This window comes from Orbicella faveolata, unplaced genomic scaffold (assembly GCF_042242905.1).
Source record: "Orbicella faveolata isolate gen_17 unplaced genomic scaffold, um_ofav_v1 contig_13, whole genome shotgun sequence".
Classification (NCBI taxonomy): Eukaryota; Metazoa; Cnidaria; class Anthozoa; order Scleractinia; family Merulinidae; genus Orbicella; species Orbicella faveolata.
In genome coordinates this window covers 27361416-27377475 of record NW_028301540.1, presented here as the reverse complement: position 1 = coordinate 27377475, position 16060 = coordinate 27361416, and the positions used below count along the sequence as shown (strand labels likewise).

General features: G+C 40.1%; 1 protein-coding gene across 1 annotated transcript; it reads left to right on the top strand.

Annotated features, from left to right (window-relative positions):
* The first annotated feature begins 757 nt into the window (after positions 1-757).
* LOC110041602 (uncharacterized) lies at positions 758-12831 on the top strand. Its single transcript, XM_020746914.2, has 2 exons — positions 758-1538; positions 11043-12831. Exons 1-2 carry the CDS (start codon positions 833-835, stop codon positions 11996-11998), a joined length of 1662 nt encoding a protein of 553 aa, XP_020602573.2. The 5' UTR covers positions 758-832; the 3' UTR covers positions 11999-12831.
* Positions 12832-16060: the final 3229 nt, after the last annotated feature.

The window sequence follows — 16060 nt, the reverse complement described above, 5'->3', positions numbered from 1 at the left end:
CACCAGATCAAAGCAGTTCGATACTGATTATACAGTGAGAGAGAGACTGAGCCACAGATACCGGCTCATTTTAGGGAGCGAAATGTCGTGCTATAGACCCCTTGCATAAAGGGCATCTAAATGTGAATAACAATACTACTCACAATACTCATAATGATATGCAAAGTTAAAATGCGTAACAACAATGCAGTTTTCTCGACTAGGTGAGCTTTTTTTGCACCAGTTACGTAATAGTTCTGCAGTAAATACCGAAACGACTTCACTCCATTCGTGCTCGGTTTTCCGCGCGGTTTTCCAGCTAGACTCGACCTTCCCTAAGCCAAGCTGTTTCATCTTGGTTTAGTCCGCTGGTCAATCATTATTCCCATACTTTATTTCAACTGAACATTAATGGGAGTGTTAAATAAAATAGTTTATACATCCTACGCCTAGTGTTCATGTTTCCAAACACAGGATTTTTAACATGAATGTGAGGCTTAAGATGTATAAGTATTGTATTCAAATATTGGTGCCATCTATTTAATGTAAAGCGCCATGGACAATTAGTGGATTTCGCGTTATATAAATATTTTGTATTATTATTTATTATTTATGCAAAGGGTCTATACCACGGCATTTCGTTCGCTAACTTAACCCATACCTATGGCTCGATCTCTCTGACCAAAAGAAAATGAGGAGCAAAATAAAGCACGTGACGATAAAAGAAAGAGCGTCCTGTACATGCCAGTTTCTCTTTTCACGTTGTCTGTACCAACAGTGTATTAACAGTCCTTAGAAGTAAAGAATCTTGTTTCTTTCTCTACCTAGCATTGATCAATAAAAGATTACTCTCATGGCAAGCGCACCACCAGCAACTCCATCCACCAAAGAGACGACCAACTACGCACGCTTGTGTCGTCTCCTGGTTGATGTTGGTACCCAGGCCCTCAGGGACACATTTGATGCCATTCATGCACCGGCAAATCTTCACGCAGTTTTGACAAACAAAGAAACCGTTTTACAATCCCTTAGAAGAAGGAAAAATATCAATGCAACCCAATGGGGCAAGCTCTTCCCTTTATTTCCCTCTAAAGTGTCTTCGAGAGACTTTGACATCACTCTTTTGACGGTTCTGTTACGAAATTTGGGAGGCTTGCCTTCTCCAATAAACGGATGGGACAAACTTCCCCCTGAAACGGACATGAGTCATGCAGCGGATATTGCGCGTATTAAGTACTTTAGAAACACCGTGTACGCGCATGCCGAGCAAGCTTCGGTTGATGACACAACATTCAAAACCCACTGGCAAGACATCCGGGACACTCTGGTAAGACTAGGAGGAGATAGATACATGGCAGCTATTGACAATCTGGAAACTGAGTGCATGGACCCTGAAATTGAAGATCACTACAAAAAACTTCTCAGTGAATGGAAAAAGGACGAGAACAACATTAAAGATGGGCTGAAAGAGATTGAAACCAAGCTGACAGATGTCACGAAAAAACTTGATGATTTAACAGCAGCAACTTTGACTAACAGAAAGAAATCAAGTGATGAAGGTGAGCTTTAATAACTCTTATGGTTACCATGGTTACGTATATCAATAACTAACGTTCATCAACTCCATCGTGCCTCAGAAAGAGAGGTTGAGAGTTCCCAGGAAGGGGATATACTCCTTAATGTAAGTTATATAGGTATATATGGTCTAAGAGCATGATTATTGAGATCTTTTGGCCTGAAATTGGGCATAGCTTCAAATTGGAACAGTTTTGTTAAAGAACAAATTATAAACATCCTTGGGCTTATGCTTACTAATATATTTATTTAGCCAATGCAAACCTGAAAGCGGAGCTCCTGGGCCGGGTTGTTCAGAGCCTGATTAACCTAATCTTGGACAAGCGAGAATTTTGATTCGAGTTTTTTCAACTTTGCGGTGAGGTTTTCTGTTTATATAGTTTGGCCTTCTGTATTTGAAAACATAACCAGTGAAAACATTTTTATACAAGGACAATTTATGCTTTCGTTAAATTTTAATCCTAGGTTAGCGTCAACCGGCTTCCGAACAACCCGGCCCTAATTACAGTAAGTTAACCTGGCTTGAGCCCGCGATCCGATAGAAAAACCGTACTCGGTCAGCGGAAAAAAACACGTGATCTCGTTGAGCTCTAACCTTGACCCCGCAATATGTTTACGTTATACTGGTCAGCGGATACTTTGTTTTGATGCTCCCACAATTGTCAATTGTCGATAACATGGATGTCCAATATCAAAAATGGACGCTGTAGACCAAGGCAGCATGTCTCGGTCAACTTATTAGCTGGAGTATAGCCGCTATTTTGTGCGACGACGTCGTCGTCGTCGTGCGAACGCGCCCACGCGCAATACCGTTAGTAGCGTTTTACCATGAGGAAAACGACTCACGGGTTTCTATGAGTATGGGGCTCCGCTTGGCTGCCCTTTGGGCCGCGGAGCTCCGCTATAATGCCCATGATATAATGGTCATTAAGAATAGACTGATTAGACGAGTGAATGATGTAGCCTGCTTTTCACGTAATTTTGACGACATTGACTTGGGACAAGAGAATATCAAGGTAAGAGAGTTAATCCCCCATATGGCCCCATACCCAAGGTAAGTTGTTCTTAAGTTATTTTTAAAGATAGTACCCAGTTTTTCCGCGGATGTTACTCGCGCGATGTGTGGACAGCCCAAGTGACATTCTTGAGGCAGCCAGAGACGAAATGGCGGGAAATGTGCTGAAAAGTCCGTAGCACGAATTTTTTCCTCAATGTTTTCGTTCAGGCTTTGTGATCGTTTGGTTGCTCAGTCCTCTGCCGTTCATTTGGTTTTCAGGGGTTTAAGAGGCAGTCTCCCTAAACGCGGTCCGGTCGATCTGGCTTGAAAACTAGATTTCGCTCATTTCTTGTGTTCATGGACGTATTCTAAAACCACAATCCGTTTGATCAAATCGTTTGAATTTTTCGTGTTTTAGGTTCGCCCGTCAGTCAGTGCAAAAATCAGTTATATACATACACTGACTGAAGAGCAAAAAATACCACAAAACGTAAAGCCAACAGAGGACTGATGGGCGAAGCGACTTTATGTATTCGCAGGGGGCCCATGTCCATGGGCTCCTGGTGTTCGTTTTTCACCAGTAAAGAGAAGCCCATGGATAAGTACAATACTAGGAACTACTCAAATAATCACAAATAAAATGCATGCAGAAACGTCAACTGAGGAAAACGGCGCAAAGTACAAAATACAGTAAAATGAAATTAAACAGCACCCTCCTCGATTTAAAACAAGTTTCCTCTAATGTTTTCAAAAGATAGTGAACGGCTTTTTGGCAGTTCGAGTTCTAGCTTAACGATTGAATATAAATTGATTTCTCAACCTTCAAACTGAGGAAAAGAAAATTGGTTAAGAAAATCGGATTCTACTAAAAACTACCAACGTGTGGAAAAACTGATTCTTGGTTTGCACGTGACGTCATCATTTTCTAAAGAGCCACCAAAGTTATTATCCTCATCAGGCATAAGAGGCGGTAAAATTATATCTACATAACAACTTTTCAGCTCAATTGCTTGCTTCGCCTGAAAACAGGCACATTTTGAATTTCAGAGTTATGGCGATGCGTGGCATAAAGCTATGAACGCGTTTGTCGAAAGGTATATACTTATCTTGTGACTTTTGGCCTTTTTAGAAGTTAAAGTGTTTGGAAAAGTGTTTATTTAAATGTTTACTTGATCAGTTCAAAGAATCAGCGGCCTAAATAGCCAAGGCAAGTTCCAGATGTTTACACTAATTTCCGGTCGCCATGTTGGTGTACCATGGAGGTACACCAACATGACGGCTCCATACTGGGCTCTGTAAACTTGCGCAAAATATTTCGACGAATATTTGGCGTTTGAGAGAACGTACAGACCTAAGACTTGGAGAAATGTCTTCTTTATTTATCTCCTATAACATCATAATTTCTTGACTGTAAACACTGAATGATTTTCGAATTATTTTTTTATTTCGTGACAGTGCAACCCAAGAATAGATCTAGAGATCTAGATCTACTTTTAGGCTGTTTTGATTTGACGGGAATAGTATGCCCTTCTCTTTCAATTTGATCCATTTTTGCATATAAAAATCGTGCTGTACGAGATGAGAATTTTTGCGCCCGTGCACGGCCATGCATTGAACTCGTTTCCATTGCCGTTGTCTCCGTAAGCGGTCCGGTCGATCTGTCTTGAAAAGTGGATTTCGCTCATTTCTCGCGTGTTGCAAGACATTCATGTACTTATACCAAAACCACAATCCTTTCGATCAAATCTTATAAATGTTTCGTGTTTTAGGGAATTTTTGATTCACCCGAGGAAGGCCCGTGATGGACATTCACCTAGATTTCACACAACTTTGGAAATTAATTAAAGAAGAGCAAAAAAATCTCTGAACAAAACAAACACCATTGTTACCTTTAAAATGTCTTCATAATGTGCCAAACCGACTTTTATAGCCATTGAGTTCGAATCAAGCTTTCAACAAGACTTTAACGACACCCTCTACGAAACAACAAGGCCAAAAGACCAAATTCTGCTTATTCAGAACGTGAATTCAGAACGTGAACGACGGCCAATTTTTAAATTTTAGTTTTCGAATTTTGATGTGTCTTACATGTTGAGTTTGGGATAGCTCTGACAGTGATCGACAAAATTCTTGCGAGATTCGTAGGTTGAATATTCATTTTTCATTTTATTAATAGGCGGTGTCCTTGGAGTCGCCATCGTGGTCATACCGTATACCTTCAGGGGAGTCTCGCGTCCAAGCGATGTAGCGCGTCTGGTTTAAGCGGTAGATACCTAAATCCCTATATCAAATTAAAGCTTATAGAGCTGGCTATCGAACTATACCGAGAATTTTGAAATGAAATGAATTGCTGATTATTTCAGGACCACTAAATGCGAGCGCCCTAATCATCTTTTGGAAGCTACAAGTCAAAGCGAATTTTGTTTTCCGTCAATTATTTTTTTTCGCCGGTTTAAGGACAAAAAGCGCTAAAAAAGCGTGTCTGCGTTTTGTCATATTCATTTGCAGTAAAAAGTTACAGAACATTTTCGAATAGGATTTAAAAAATGTGAAGTGATCGTACAAAAATCGCTCTCGGAGAAAAAATATTTCGAAATAAACAATTCGCAGACACGTTTTGTTTATTACACGTTAATCTAGCTACTGTCCAAATTTGAGGGCAATCGAAGAAATTCTCTTTGAGTTGTAACTCTTAAAGTGTCTGCTTCAAGCGAAAAAATTGATTCGAGAAACCAGCGCTAAGAAAAATCTCTTCCTTCGCAAACAAACTCCGCCCACAAACGCCTTCAACTGGGTTCTCAGATCACAGCGTTTGGAAAGTTTTTTCTCGCGGTGAAATTTACACGCGAATCTCCAAAACACCCTTGTGTTTCGCAATGCGCTCAAGGCGGAGAGATAATTTTTCTATAGCTCAATTTTTCTTGAAGCTAGTCTGGCAAAATGGGGAAGACGAAAAAGGATACGAACGCTAGAGTGGCTGGGCGAAGAAAATAAACAAATTAAAAGAAAGCGCGGCGGAGCAAATGTGAATGGATAATGTTCCAATGGATCTCAATGAGTCCGACGATTCATCGGTATCGGACTCAACAAAGAGTCACTGTAAAAATCACTGTTATCGCTGTTAAGTTCCCAAATTTTTACAGAACCTTTCTCTTCTCTTGACTCGATCTTTTTGCCCCCTTGATAGGATAGCCATAGCTTCATCCGCGAGGCCAATTTTCGCTTCTTCACTCCGAGATATATTTTCATTCGTTCTTCGCTGTTTTCGCTTTTTCGAACTGCTCCACGGAGTTTTCCGTGGTCCATGTTTACTTCTAACTTAACAGAATTACACCTAATACGAAAAATGCTTGGATTAACAATGCTGATCAACTGAGTAGAGGTGAGTTGCCAGCCAATTCGCGGTATTCATATAGGTGATATTCCCGCGAAAGTCGTCTCGGTTGATTGTATACGCGTTATAGGGCTGTCAATCAAGAGGGAGCCTCTACTTCCGGCCATAACGTAAAACCTCCATTTCTCCGCCAATATTTAGTTTTTTTCAATTTTTTTTCAGAAATTAGAGATTACTCTTCGACCAAAAAATCCAAATTTGAAGAAAATTGCCGATCTGAAGGTATACAGTAACCTTAAACTCCATTATGTTTCTTTGGGGGGAAGGAGAGCATCTGACTGCACTTTTGATCATCTGTTAGCTCAAAAACAAAACAAGATCTAGATAAGGCATATGCTAGTTTCATGTCGGGTGGTATCAGAGTTCTGGAAAAATTTTTCTGGATTGGTGTGAGACTCAAGAAAATTTATGCACGACACCTGAACGACAGGTGCGTAAAGATACACTAACTTTACTACATCTTACAAGATGGGCCTCACGAAGAAACGTACACAGGACTTACAAAACTATCAACACCTGGAAGAGCTTCCACAAAGACATTCACAACCTTATTGACATCCTAAAGAGGAATTGTTTCCCTAGCCACAGACCGTCGCTTGCATCTAAGCGTGAATACGTGACCCGAAACATGCTCTAACTGGGTGTCAAACGCGGGATGATTGGTCATCAAACATTTGAAGTTTAGCAGACCGTAAAACGAACTTTCGTGACCATGTTTAAAATCAGTCTCGATGTCCTTCGTAGACTACGAGTAGTCCCTCTTTCGTTTAGTCCGTCGTGCGTGACGCGAAAGAAAACCGCGAGAACAAAATGGCCGCGCGAAATCCTGGAGGCGAGGAGCACGCGAAAGGAGGGACTACCGCCTAAGCCCAAGAGTTTGAATTATGCGTTTCTCTCACAACGGAAAAATATGATTGGCTTGTGTTAGGAGCGTTGAGAACGTGTTGTCAACATTCGAGATACCTGTGACGTCTTGCAGGAATGTTTTGGAACCGGAGCAAATCGAAGCGGTACAAGAGCAAATCGAAGCGTTGGAATCGCGCTTCGCAAGCCGTGATGTTCTTGCGAATCTGCCAACAGGCGCTTTGGAAAGAGTTAAATTTATCCAGTGTTTTGTTTGGCAAAGCTTTCTGTCTCCAACCCGACTGCGAGCGTGTTAGTGATTTTGCTGCTCAATAGCATCGTCTAAGTCAGCGAATATAAATTCACTGAGCTTGGTATGGCCTTTCTGCCGTCCATTTGAAAGATTGAACCGGACTCTCGCTTGACACCGGACATTCACCTGAAATTTTCCGCTGCTATCGGCAAACATTTTACCGCAGCTGGATGATCTCCTATGTATAATGTATAATGTATCATGTATAATGTAAATTCTCGGTTGAAACTCTGTTGAAATTTTCGCAATAACTTTTAGACGCAGCGAAAATCGTTACAAGAGGCCTCATTCGTCGTCTTCTTTTTAAAACTTCTTTGACAGTTTCGCTGAACGAACACTGAACGAAGATATACTTCTCACGGCATATGTTTTTGCCTGGCTACTTGAAGAGTAGAGTAGAGCAATTTTATTCAGATCTCCCGGGGCTATTCATAACAGGCGATAATAAGAGGACGTCAAGATGAGAAATCCTACACCGAAAAATCACTCGGCCGTGAAAGGGCAAACTCTTGGGCTTAGGCGGTAGTCCCTCCTTTCGCGCGCTCCTAGCCCCCAGGATTTCGCGCGGCCATTTTTTTCTCGCGAATTTCTTTCGCGTCACGCACGACGGACTAAGCGAAAGAGGGACTACTCGTAGTCTATGTCCTTCGGGGATATATACTAAAAGACTCTGAAGGTCTTGCTCCCGCCACTATTTCATGGTTATATTAGAAGTAAAGCCTCTTTCACGAAAGGCGTATGCATATTGACACAGGTCAGGGTCAATTTCTCTGAAGAAACCTTGAATGTCCAATCTTCCTGCCATTTCGTTTGCTGAACTTTTAGCGCGAAAGTTCGCGCCACGGTCTACTAAACTTCAATTGTTTGATGACCAATCATACCACGTTTGACACTCAATTAGAGCATGTTTCGGCGTCACGTGTTCATGCTTAGATGCAAGCGACGGTATATGATTAAAGGAGCTGTAAATAACAAACAAACAAACAAAATAAAGTTGTGTCATCAAATAAACCCACAGATACACCAACTTTCTATTTCAAGCTCCCGTACATAGGCAGGTTTTCCAGTATCACAAAAAATCGTAAAACGGATTTAGTTAAACGAAATTGAAAAAATATAAACATCAAATTAGTTTTCTCGTCCTTTAAAATAGGCTCCCTATATATTAAGTGTGAAAGATCCTATTCCTTGCAGGTTTCGTTCAGATGTCGTGTATAAATTTCCTTGTGCAGGCTGTAACGCTTGCTATGTCGGTGAAACTACCCGACATTTTTCCACACGTGTCAGTGAACACCTTATAACGGATAAAAACCCACACATTGGTATACTTCTTATAAGATTAAATTTGGAAATACAGTTAACAGTTGGTGACCTGACTAACAACTTTAAGATCCTAAAGAAATGTCAGGGAAAGTTCGATTACTTGATCCACGAAATGTTGTGGATTCGCAAGAAGAAACCGAGCCTTAACACACAGTCAGACTCCATTCGCGCAAAAGTATTTGTTTAGGCTTTGAACAGACATTGAACTCATTACCAGTGTTTGACACCTCATTGGAATGAACATGAACATTGAACAGCTATCTTAATCTTAATTTATTCAATTTCGCACCTCTACCATTGGTATAAATTAGTTTACTTTTCGCACAAATATTTTTTAACTTGAAAATGGTGCCAGGATGACACCGAAACGTCGTTGCTCAGTTTTTTCGCTAATCTTTATTGTTAACATTGGTATACACCTACGGAATTCTGAGAGCTGACGAGCTCTAAGCTCCAGGGATTGCTTTCACGTGATTGATCAAGCTAGCACCACGTTCCAGCTCAAGATCAAAGAAGCTCTGTACATCCGGTGTGAAAACCCTTCTCTTAATCATCAAATCAAACATGTTAATCTAAACTTATTATTGTTATTCTCACGCTTTTCGTTATTGTGATTTTTTTCCTCGTCTTGCCGGTATTGTACTCATTAGCATTTTCCAGTATTTATATTCTATGCTCCATGCACATATAGCTGTTATTGAAGTTATCAGCGGTTTGCCATACAAACGAGGCGAAAGGGTCAATTTTGCTTTGTATTGACCCGTTCGCCTTGTTTGTATGCCTTTTTAAACAAAGGAATATTTGACCGCAGGCTCAACTGCAACAACAGCTATTGTAACACACCGATGAAGGCAGATGTTCCTGCCGTGAATTTAAAAATTGTCGTCATTTTTTGAAATTAACGCAGATATAGTTAACAAAAAAAAGTAAAACCCAATAAAACTCGGTTGCGTTGTGATCGGAGGTTCATTTGCCTTGCACTCGTATGGCCGTTCATTTCTCTGCCGTTCATTTAGTTTCATTGTTTGGGAAGGAGACATCTATCTCTCTAGTATTTAAGCCCCAATTAAAGTTTTGAAATGCATTAAAACATAGCGAGGGCTGAAGCTCCTTTGCTTCTTTCCGCTCTCTGATCTTGTAATCAAAGAAGGCATCCTTTCAGCGTTGGAGGTTTTCCTTGTCGATCTTTGAATTTTTAAGCAAAACATAAAAATTAAACGTCCACGCAACGCGTGAGTAACGTCCGTGGAAGAACTGCGCACAATGTCTGAAAAGAACTTTTAAAGAGGAATTACCTTGGGTATAAGGCCTATATGGAGAGTAACTCGCTTGCCTTGATCTTCTCTTGCTTGGGATAGACAGCATATTAGTATAACGACTATGCGAACACCAAATGTTACAGTTCTTGAGTTACAGTATCTTTTTTGCGATGTTCATGTTGAAACTATAAATAAGCTCCTCATCTCCAATAAGTACCCTCACGCGAGCTTCCATAAGCGAATAAGTACCTCGAACGGCGCTAAATTAAGTCGTTAACGGGTGCTTGTGTAATAATCAAGCTAGAAAGCTTATTGGGAAACAAAATATAAGAGAGGGTAGAGACAATCTTAGTAGACTAGACCTCACAACAAAACAATCAGGATCTTCCAATCTCTTTGGAAAGCTTTAATTTAAACTAATCCAGGGTCATGGCTGGTTTTAGCTGGTAAGTTTTACTCCATCATTCAAATTTAACCTCGATTAGGGATCTCGTCTTCGTTTTTTAAAGTTATAAATAATTCACCCAATAACAGCAATACCTATATGTCCCATATTTGTATGTGGATTCGAATCGACTCTTAAAGACTTAGTTTATCAGTTGACGAAAATCTTGTAGCTTTCGAAAATCCTACCTTTAACTATGAGAAGAAGAGAATGTTATTATTTTTTGTCTACCACTTAGTGTTACGGGCGAACATTATAATTCTCGTTTAACCAACCTTTTTATAACTGTTGTGTTCGATAAGGTAATCTGGCGGAACTGGTGGAGAATAAGCCTCTTAGATGCGACAAGTGTGGAGAAACACTTGATGCAAATAACACAAAGGCGGATCATGTCAAGCAAGCCGCCGAAGAACAAAAACTAAAGATGGCGGAGCTTGTGCAGGAAACGAAAGTAGAGATTGCTGAGCACATGACCCGAGTGGAGAAAACAGCAGAAATGTTGGAGAAAAACGGCGAGAAAATTGCTGCCGCTCGTCAAAAAGTGTTTACCACTGTTGAAGAACTCATTCGAGTGTTAAAGGAGCACGAGATCGCCATGGTGACCGAGTTAGATGAAATTGAAATCCAACAGCAAAGAGATTGCACAACACAGATAGAACACTTTCGTAACTCTGCCACGCAACTAGAAGCATCTTTAGAACATTGCCAAAGAATTTCACAAGGAAACAACAGTGTTGAAATTTCTGAAGCGCAGCAGCGTGTCATTGAAGGGTGTGAAGGTCTCCTAAATGCGAAGAAAATGAACATTTGTGAACCATTGGATGTTCATATCAAAACAATTGAAGAGGATATCCAAAATGTTACACATGCGTTTCTGGGTGAAGTTATTGATGTAAAAGTTTGCACTCCTTCAGAACAGGACCTCGACACCAACATTGGAGACAACGAAAATGGCAAATACAGCATCACCAACAGAGCCGAATGTGACGGGCATCACGACATGGTGATTGAAGTTAATGGTCAACCGCTGACTAGTAGCCTAAGGAGTGTTCACGTGAAGCCTCATCAATACCATGCCGTACGCTCTTTTGGATCACAGGGTGCAACACCAGGAAAATTTCATCTACCCCGCGATATTGCAATAAATGCCAAGACAGGGAACATTGCAGTAGCTGATGCTCATAATAAGAGAGTGCAACTTTTTAGCTCAGATGGAACTTATTTGAAACAGTATGATCGGAACGGACCAGCCGCTAAAAAGTTAAACCATCCCATTTCAGTAGCTTTCAACAGTGCTGGTGGCGTCACTGTTCTTGATTCCTATCATGATATCTATTGTTTCACTGAAAATGGAGAGTCCATTAAAGATATTTCCAACAAACACCTTATCACGCCAGGAGACATGAACATTGCTCGTGATGACCGCATGCTGGTTTGTGACCTTAATGACAAAAAGGTCAAAGTCCTCTCCGCTGACGGTGCAGATTTGCTGCAGTTCTTCAGCGACCCACATTGTGTTGTGTCCCCGTGTGTAGCCTTGTGTCATCAAGACAAATTCTTTGTCTCCTATAATTCAGCTCCTTGTGTCAAGGTATATAACAGTAAAGGAGAATTTCTATACGATATTGGTAAAGAAGGACCTGGTAGGCTGCGCCATCCTGTTGGACTCGCCGTTGACAAGTTTAACCACTTAATTGTCTGTGACAAAAAAGGTGGCAATGTTCACGTTTTTACACTTGAGGGAAAATTTGTAAACTCGATAAAAGGACAGTCAGCCCAATTTCAAGAGCCTTGGGCTGTTGCTGTGTCAAACACTGGACAAGTATTCATTACTGACACAGAAAAACACTGTGTTCGTGTTTTTGAGTGAACAACTGTTTGAGCCTTTTCGATTTATTATAAAGGAGTCTAGAGACTTTTGTCTTTTTGGGTGTAAAACTCTTCAAACAAAAGTTCGGCTGTAGGAAACAATGTAGGAAACAACAGCTCTTCATTTGCTACGATTTCAAAATATTTAATGTTAAAGAACTACTCTAAGGTGCAGTGAAACATCATCCAATCCATTAGTTATCTTAATTGAAATATTGCTAGGTGTCATGAAAAGCAAATCATCTAATAGCTGACTGATTCAATTCAAATCATTTGGCTGATGTAAATATACTCAAGTTGGATTGGTTGAAAATCTTGCATACTTTTTTTTTTCATTATTTATCAACATATACAACAACAAAAACTTTGTTTGTACTTAGCGAGAAATGAAATGAACAAACATAAGTCTAAGTCAACATATAAGTAAGGAATACTAATAATTATGATGAAAATACATTTCGGCCAACACCAAACTATAGAATGAGTGAGCTGAAAGTTCAAAACAAGTCTTGTCGCCTGAAAAAAATTACAAGGGCATTTGTTTTAGCTAGCGATCTGATTTCACCTGGAAAAGTGTTGCAGGCTTTTGCGTCATTATATCCACAAAAGTACACTATGACAGACTGACAGTCCTATAGCGAAATTCAGTGTTTACAAATGTTAAGGTCCGATTCTTTTTGTTATTAATATTCGAGGTCTGTTTACCCTACGGTTGTTTACCATTTACACATCGAGACACCGGTTCGTCAACGATTGCCTGCAAATAGAAAGCAAAAATGCCTGGTGGTAAATTCTGTTCAAATTGGCCATTGACCATTTGCTAAAAAAAAACAATTTACACGAGTTCGACTTGATCATAATGTCAAGAAGGCGGTGAAGAATTGCAAATGGTAAGCGTATTTTGCACTCTGATATTTCGGTTGGAAATTTTGGCCTACCTTTCAAGACGTTTCGTTTATATATTTCGAATGTTTTCCGTTGATCGGGACAAAATTGTCTTACCATTTACATTCTCACCGAAATTTCCGGAACTTTACGGTAAATGGTAAACAAGATTCCACGGGAGCTTCCTATTTCTCCTGCACCGTGACACTTGAACGTAAGGTAAAATGTCAAAGCAGCTAGCTATTTTCTGACGTAATGTTGTTGCAAACGCACAGTAGTTACGAACAATTTTAACAATGTAGATATTAAAAGCTTTCTCAAGAAAACGATACACGCCCGAAAGGGTGCATGCTTTTTTAAATCTAACTGAGTAAGTTTTTGGGATCAGTTATTTTTTACCAACAGTTGTATCGTAGAGGGCTAATGGCGTTTTACAATTAAGCTGCTTCCCAGGTCTTATGATAATCTTTCTCAGAGAATGTTAAGAAAACTAGCCATAGAAGTTAGTACACTTTAAGTAAGAGAATACTTCGATTATGTTATTATAAGCATCTGAAAGTTTCATAAGATAAACCGCGTGATTCCGTTTGTAAGTTTCAGTAACGCACCGTTGTCAGTTCAGCATTTGTTATTTTCTTATTTTAGTTTCGATTATTAATCAAATGATTGTATTAAGCAAGAGTAATATCTCTGTGTAATTTTGATTTCAGATGAAATAAAATACACCGTTGCACGATCGCCAGTAATTCTTCGGTTCTGCTTGGTTTCATTTTCTTTTGAAACAATCCTCCGTAGGAAAAAAAATGGCGACTAGTACATTTACCCATAGTTCTTAGCGCACGAAAACCAAAACAACGTTCACAAAAACGTACAGAAACGTTATAAAATCTTCAAACCTGGGCTACTTAATATCCTTAGTACAGGGACAAATATTGTAATTATAAGACTTTCTTTGTGCCTTTTGGGCTGTGTTAGGTTCGCGAGGCATTGTGGTAAAATGTGCAGCCGCCATCTTTTTTCTTACAGTGGATTGTAAACGTGCTCCACTTATCACACGAAACCTTCTGTTTGTTTGCTTATTTGTTTTTCTCTTGTCTCATTCGTTTATTTCGAAACAATTTAACTGACAAAGACAGGTACATTTTCCCGCCCTTTGCTTCAGTTGCGATTTTTTGGTTTCGTTTTTGATTCGGTTCACTACCTTATTACATTTACCAGATTAGTTAGTCGCAGAACCACCGAGTATCATAATCCGTTATAATTCTTTTGCCAGGGGTTGGAATCTTGTATAACTGACTTAATCTTCGATTGCTTAAGTGAAACATGACGTCTGCTCACGTGACAACTCACGTGAGATCTTTTGTAGTGCTTGTGCTCAAATTGTGGTCATGCGCAATTTCAATTTTTTTCGTTATGACTTCAGTTCAAGTTTAATGAATCAAAACCTTCAGCCAAAAACTACTTAAGGATGATGCTGGTGGAGCGCAATTGTGTAACTTTGCTGGTTCTTTGCTTGTGCTATTTCTCAATTCTTAGCTCTTTCCTTGTAGTTGAGTATTTCATCTACGCATTGACAATGTTGGCTCCAACGGTACACGGGCCTTGGGTGTGGCTTGCGCTATTTCTATTTTGATAACAACATTATGAAAACCTTAATGCTTCTATTATGTCTATGTATCCTGCGAGTACATCGGAGACCCCAACCGTACGTCTCTTGTTCAAACGGCACAAACCCGGTTCTTACATAGGTTTACATCTAACTCCAACCGGGGATATGTTTCCTCCATCGTTTTCACTCCAACAAATGTCCACGATAGTTTTAATAACTAACAATGGTACACAGAGCATAAATGTAACCGTAATCATCCCACTGCCTTCCCCCCCCCCCCCACGGGGGATACATCGTAATCGTCACACGTGACTCTAAGTCTACTTGATCAAGCTAAACAATTAAGACACCCTACAGGATTAAAAAAAAACACATATACCGTAAAATTCCGACGAGCCTCCCTGCATCCCTTCGAAAATAGGGAGTTTAAGCAAATCACTACGGCTGGTGCTACTACGGCTGCCGTGACTGAAAAGGTCTGGGGAGAGTACGTCTCGGTGGTCTGCCAAATTTTAAGTTTAGCGAGCAAAGCGAAATACAAAGATGAAAAAACATTGGCTAAGAGTTTAAAATCTCTTTTATTTAGTTTCTCAGAGCCAAATGGCTTCACTCAAAGGACGATGGCCGTTATTCGGTAGGACGAACAGATTATTTCTGAGCGAAAGCGAATGCCACACACTTTGTACCATAACAATTTGATGGATGAAATATATAATTTCAGAGACAAATCTCTCAAAGAAAATCGAGTGAAGAACACAAATATATCAATACTCAAAGAAGCAAAATAGCATCGTATAGTTATCCAGATATAAAACATTTTCACTACACCCTCAAAGCAAACTTAACCGAAGAAAAGCAACCTCGTGCTGAACACGAATATTTCACTTGACTCGCTTCGCCATTCCAACACCTTTGCCAAAACTTATCGTAAATTCAGGATACGGATTTACAAGCTTATGAAAGGCAACACGTGACCTTGACACAATCTTTGACTTAAATTGAGTTTAAAGGATATAGTATCCAATGGAATTCTTAAAATGCCGAGATGTCCGTTGAAAAGGGCCAGAGAAGCGAAATAAACCCGACGTAGTAGCCACTACAGCAAAACATCCCGACTCACGTAGTCAGATTTCACGCTACGGCTTGATGCAACCGACGTACATGAGCAGTATCTCATTTTGGGGGAAATTTACTTCCGGCAGCCGTATCAGAGCCAGCCGTAGCCATTTGCTTAAACTCCCTAATAAGCAGGAGGCAGCATGGCCGAGTGGTTAGAACCCCTGACTTGATATTCGGTGGTTGCAGGTTCAAGTCCCGCTCTGACCACTTAGCTGGAACTGTTTCTAGGTAGACCCTCGTTCAACTCCTCTGTCATGCTTGTAAATAGCCAATTGCTCTTCCTCCCACCAGTTGAAACTTGTAAGCCAGGGGGTTGTAAACGGCAAGAGGTAACGCACTCGTTTTTTATCTTAAAAAGTTGAATGCTCATGGCGCAAAGATCAATGTTGGAGAAAAGACAAAGTGAATCTCTCAGTGAACCAAAGGAGTGAGTGTTTAATACTGAAGGGT

Bases quoted from the DNA above. Each gene is read 5' to 3' on its own strand.
- LOC110041602 (XM_020746914.2), top strand. From the start codon at position 833: ATGGCAAGCGCACCACCAGCAACTCCATCCACCAAAGAGACGACCAAC. The intron at 1,539-11,042 runs GTGAGCTTTAAT...GCACTCCTTCAG, and splicing joins AAAGAAATCAAGTGATGAAG to AACAGGACCTCGACACCAAC.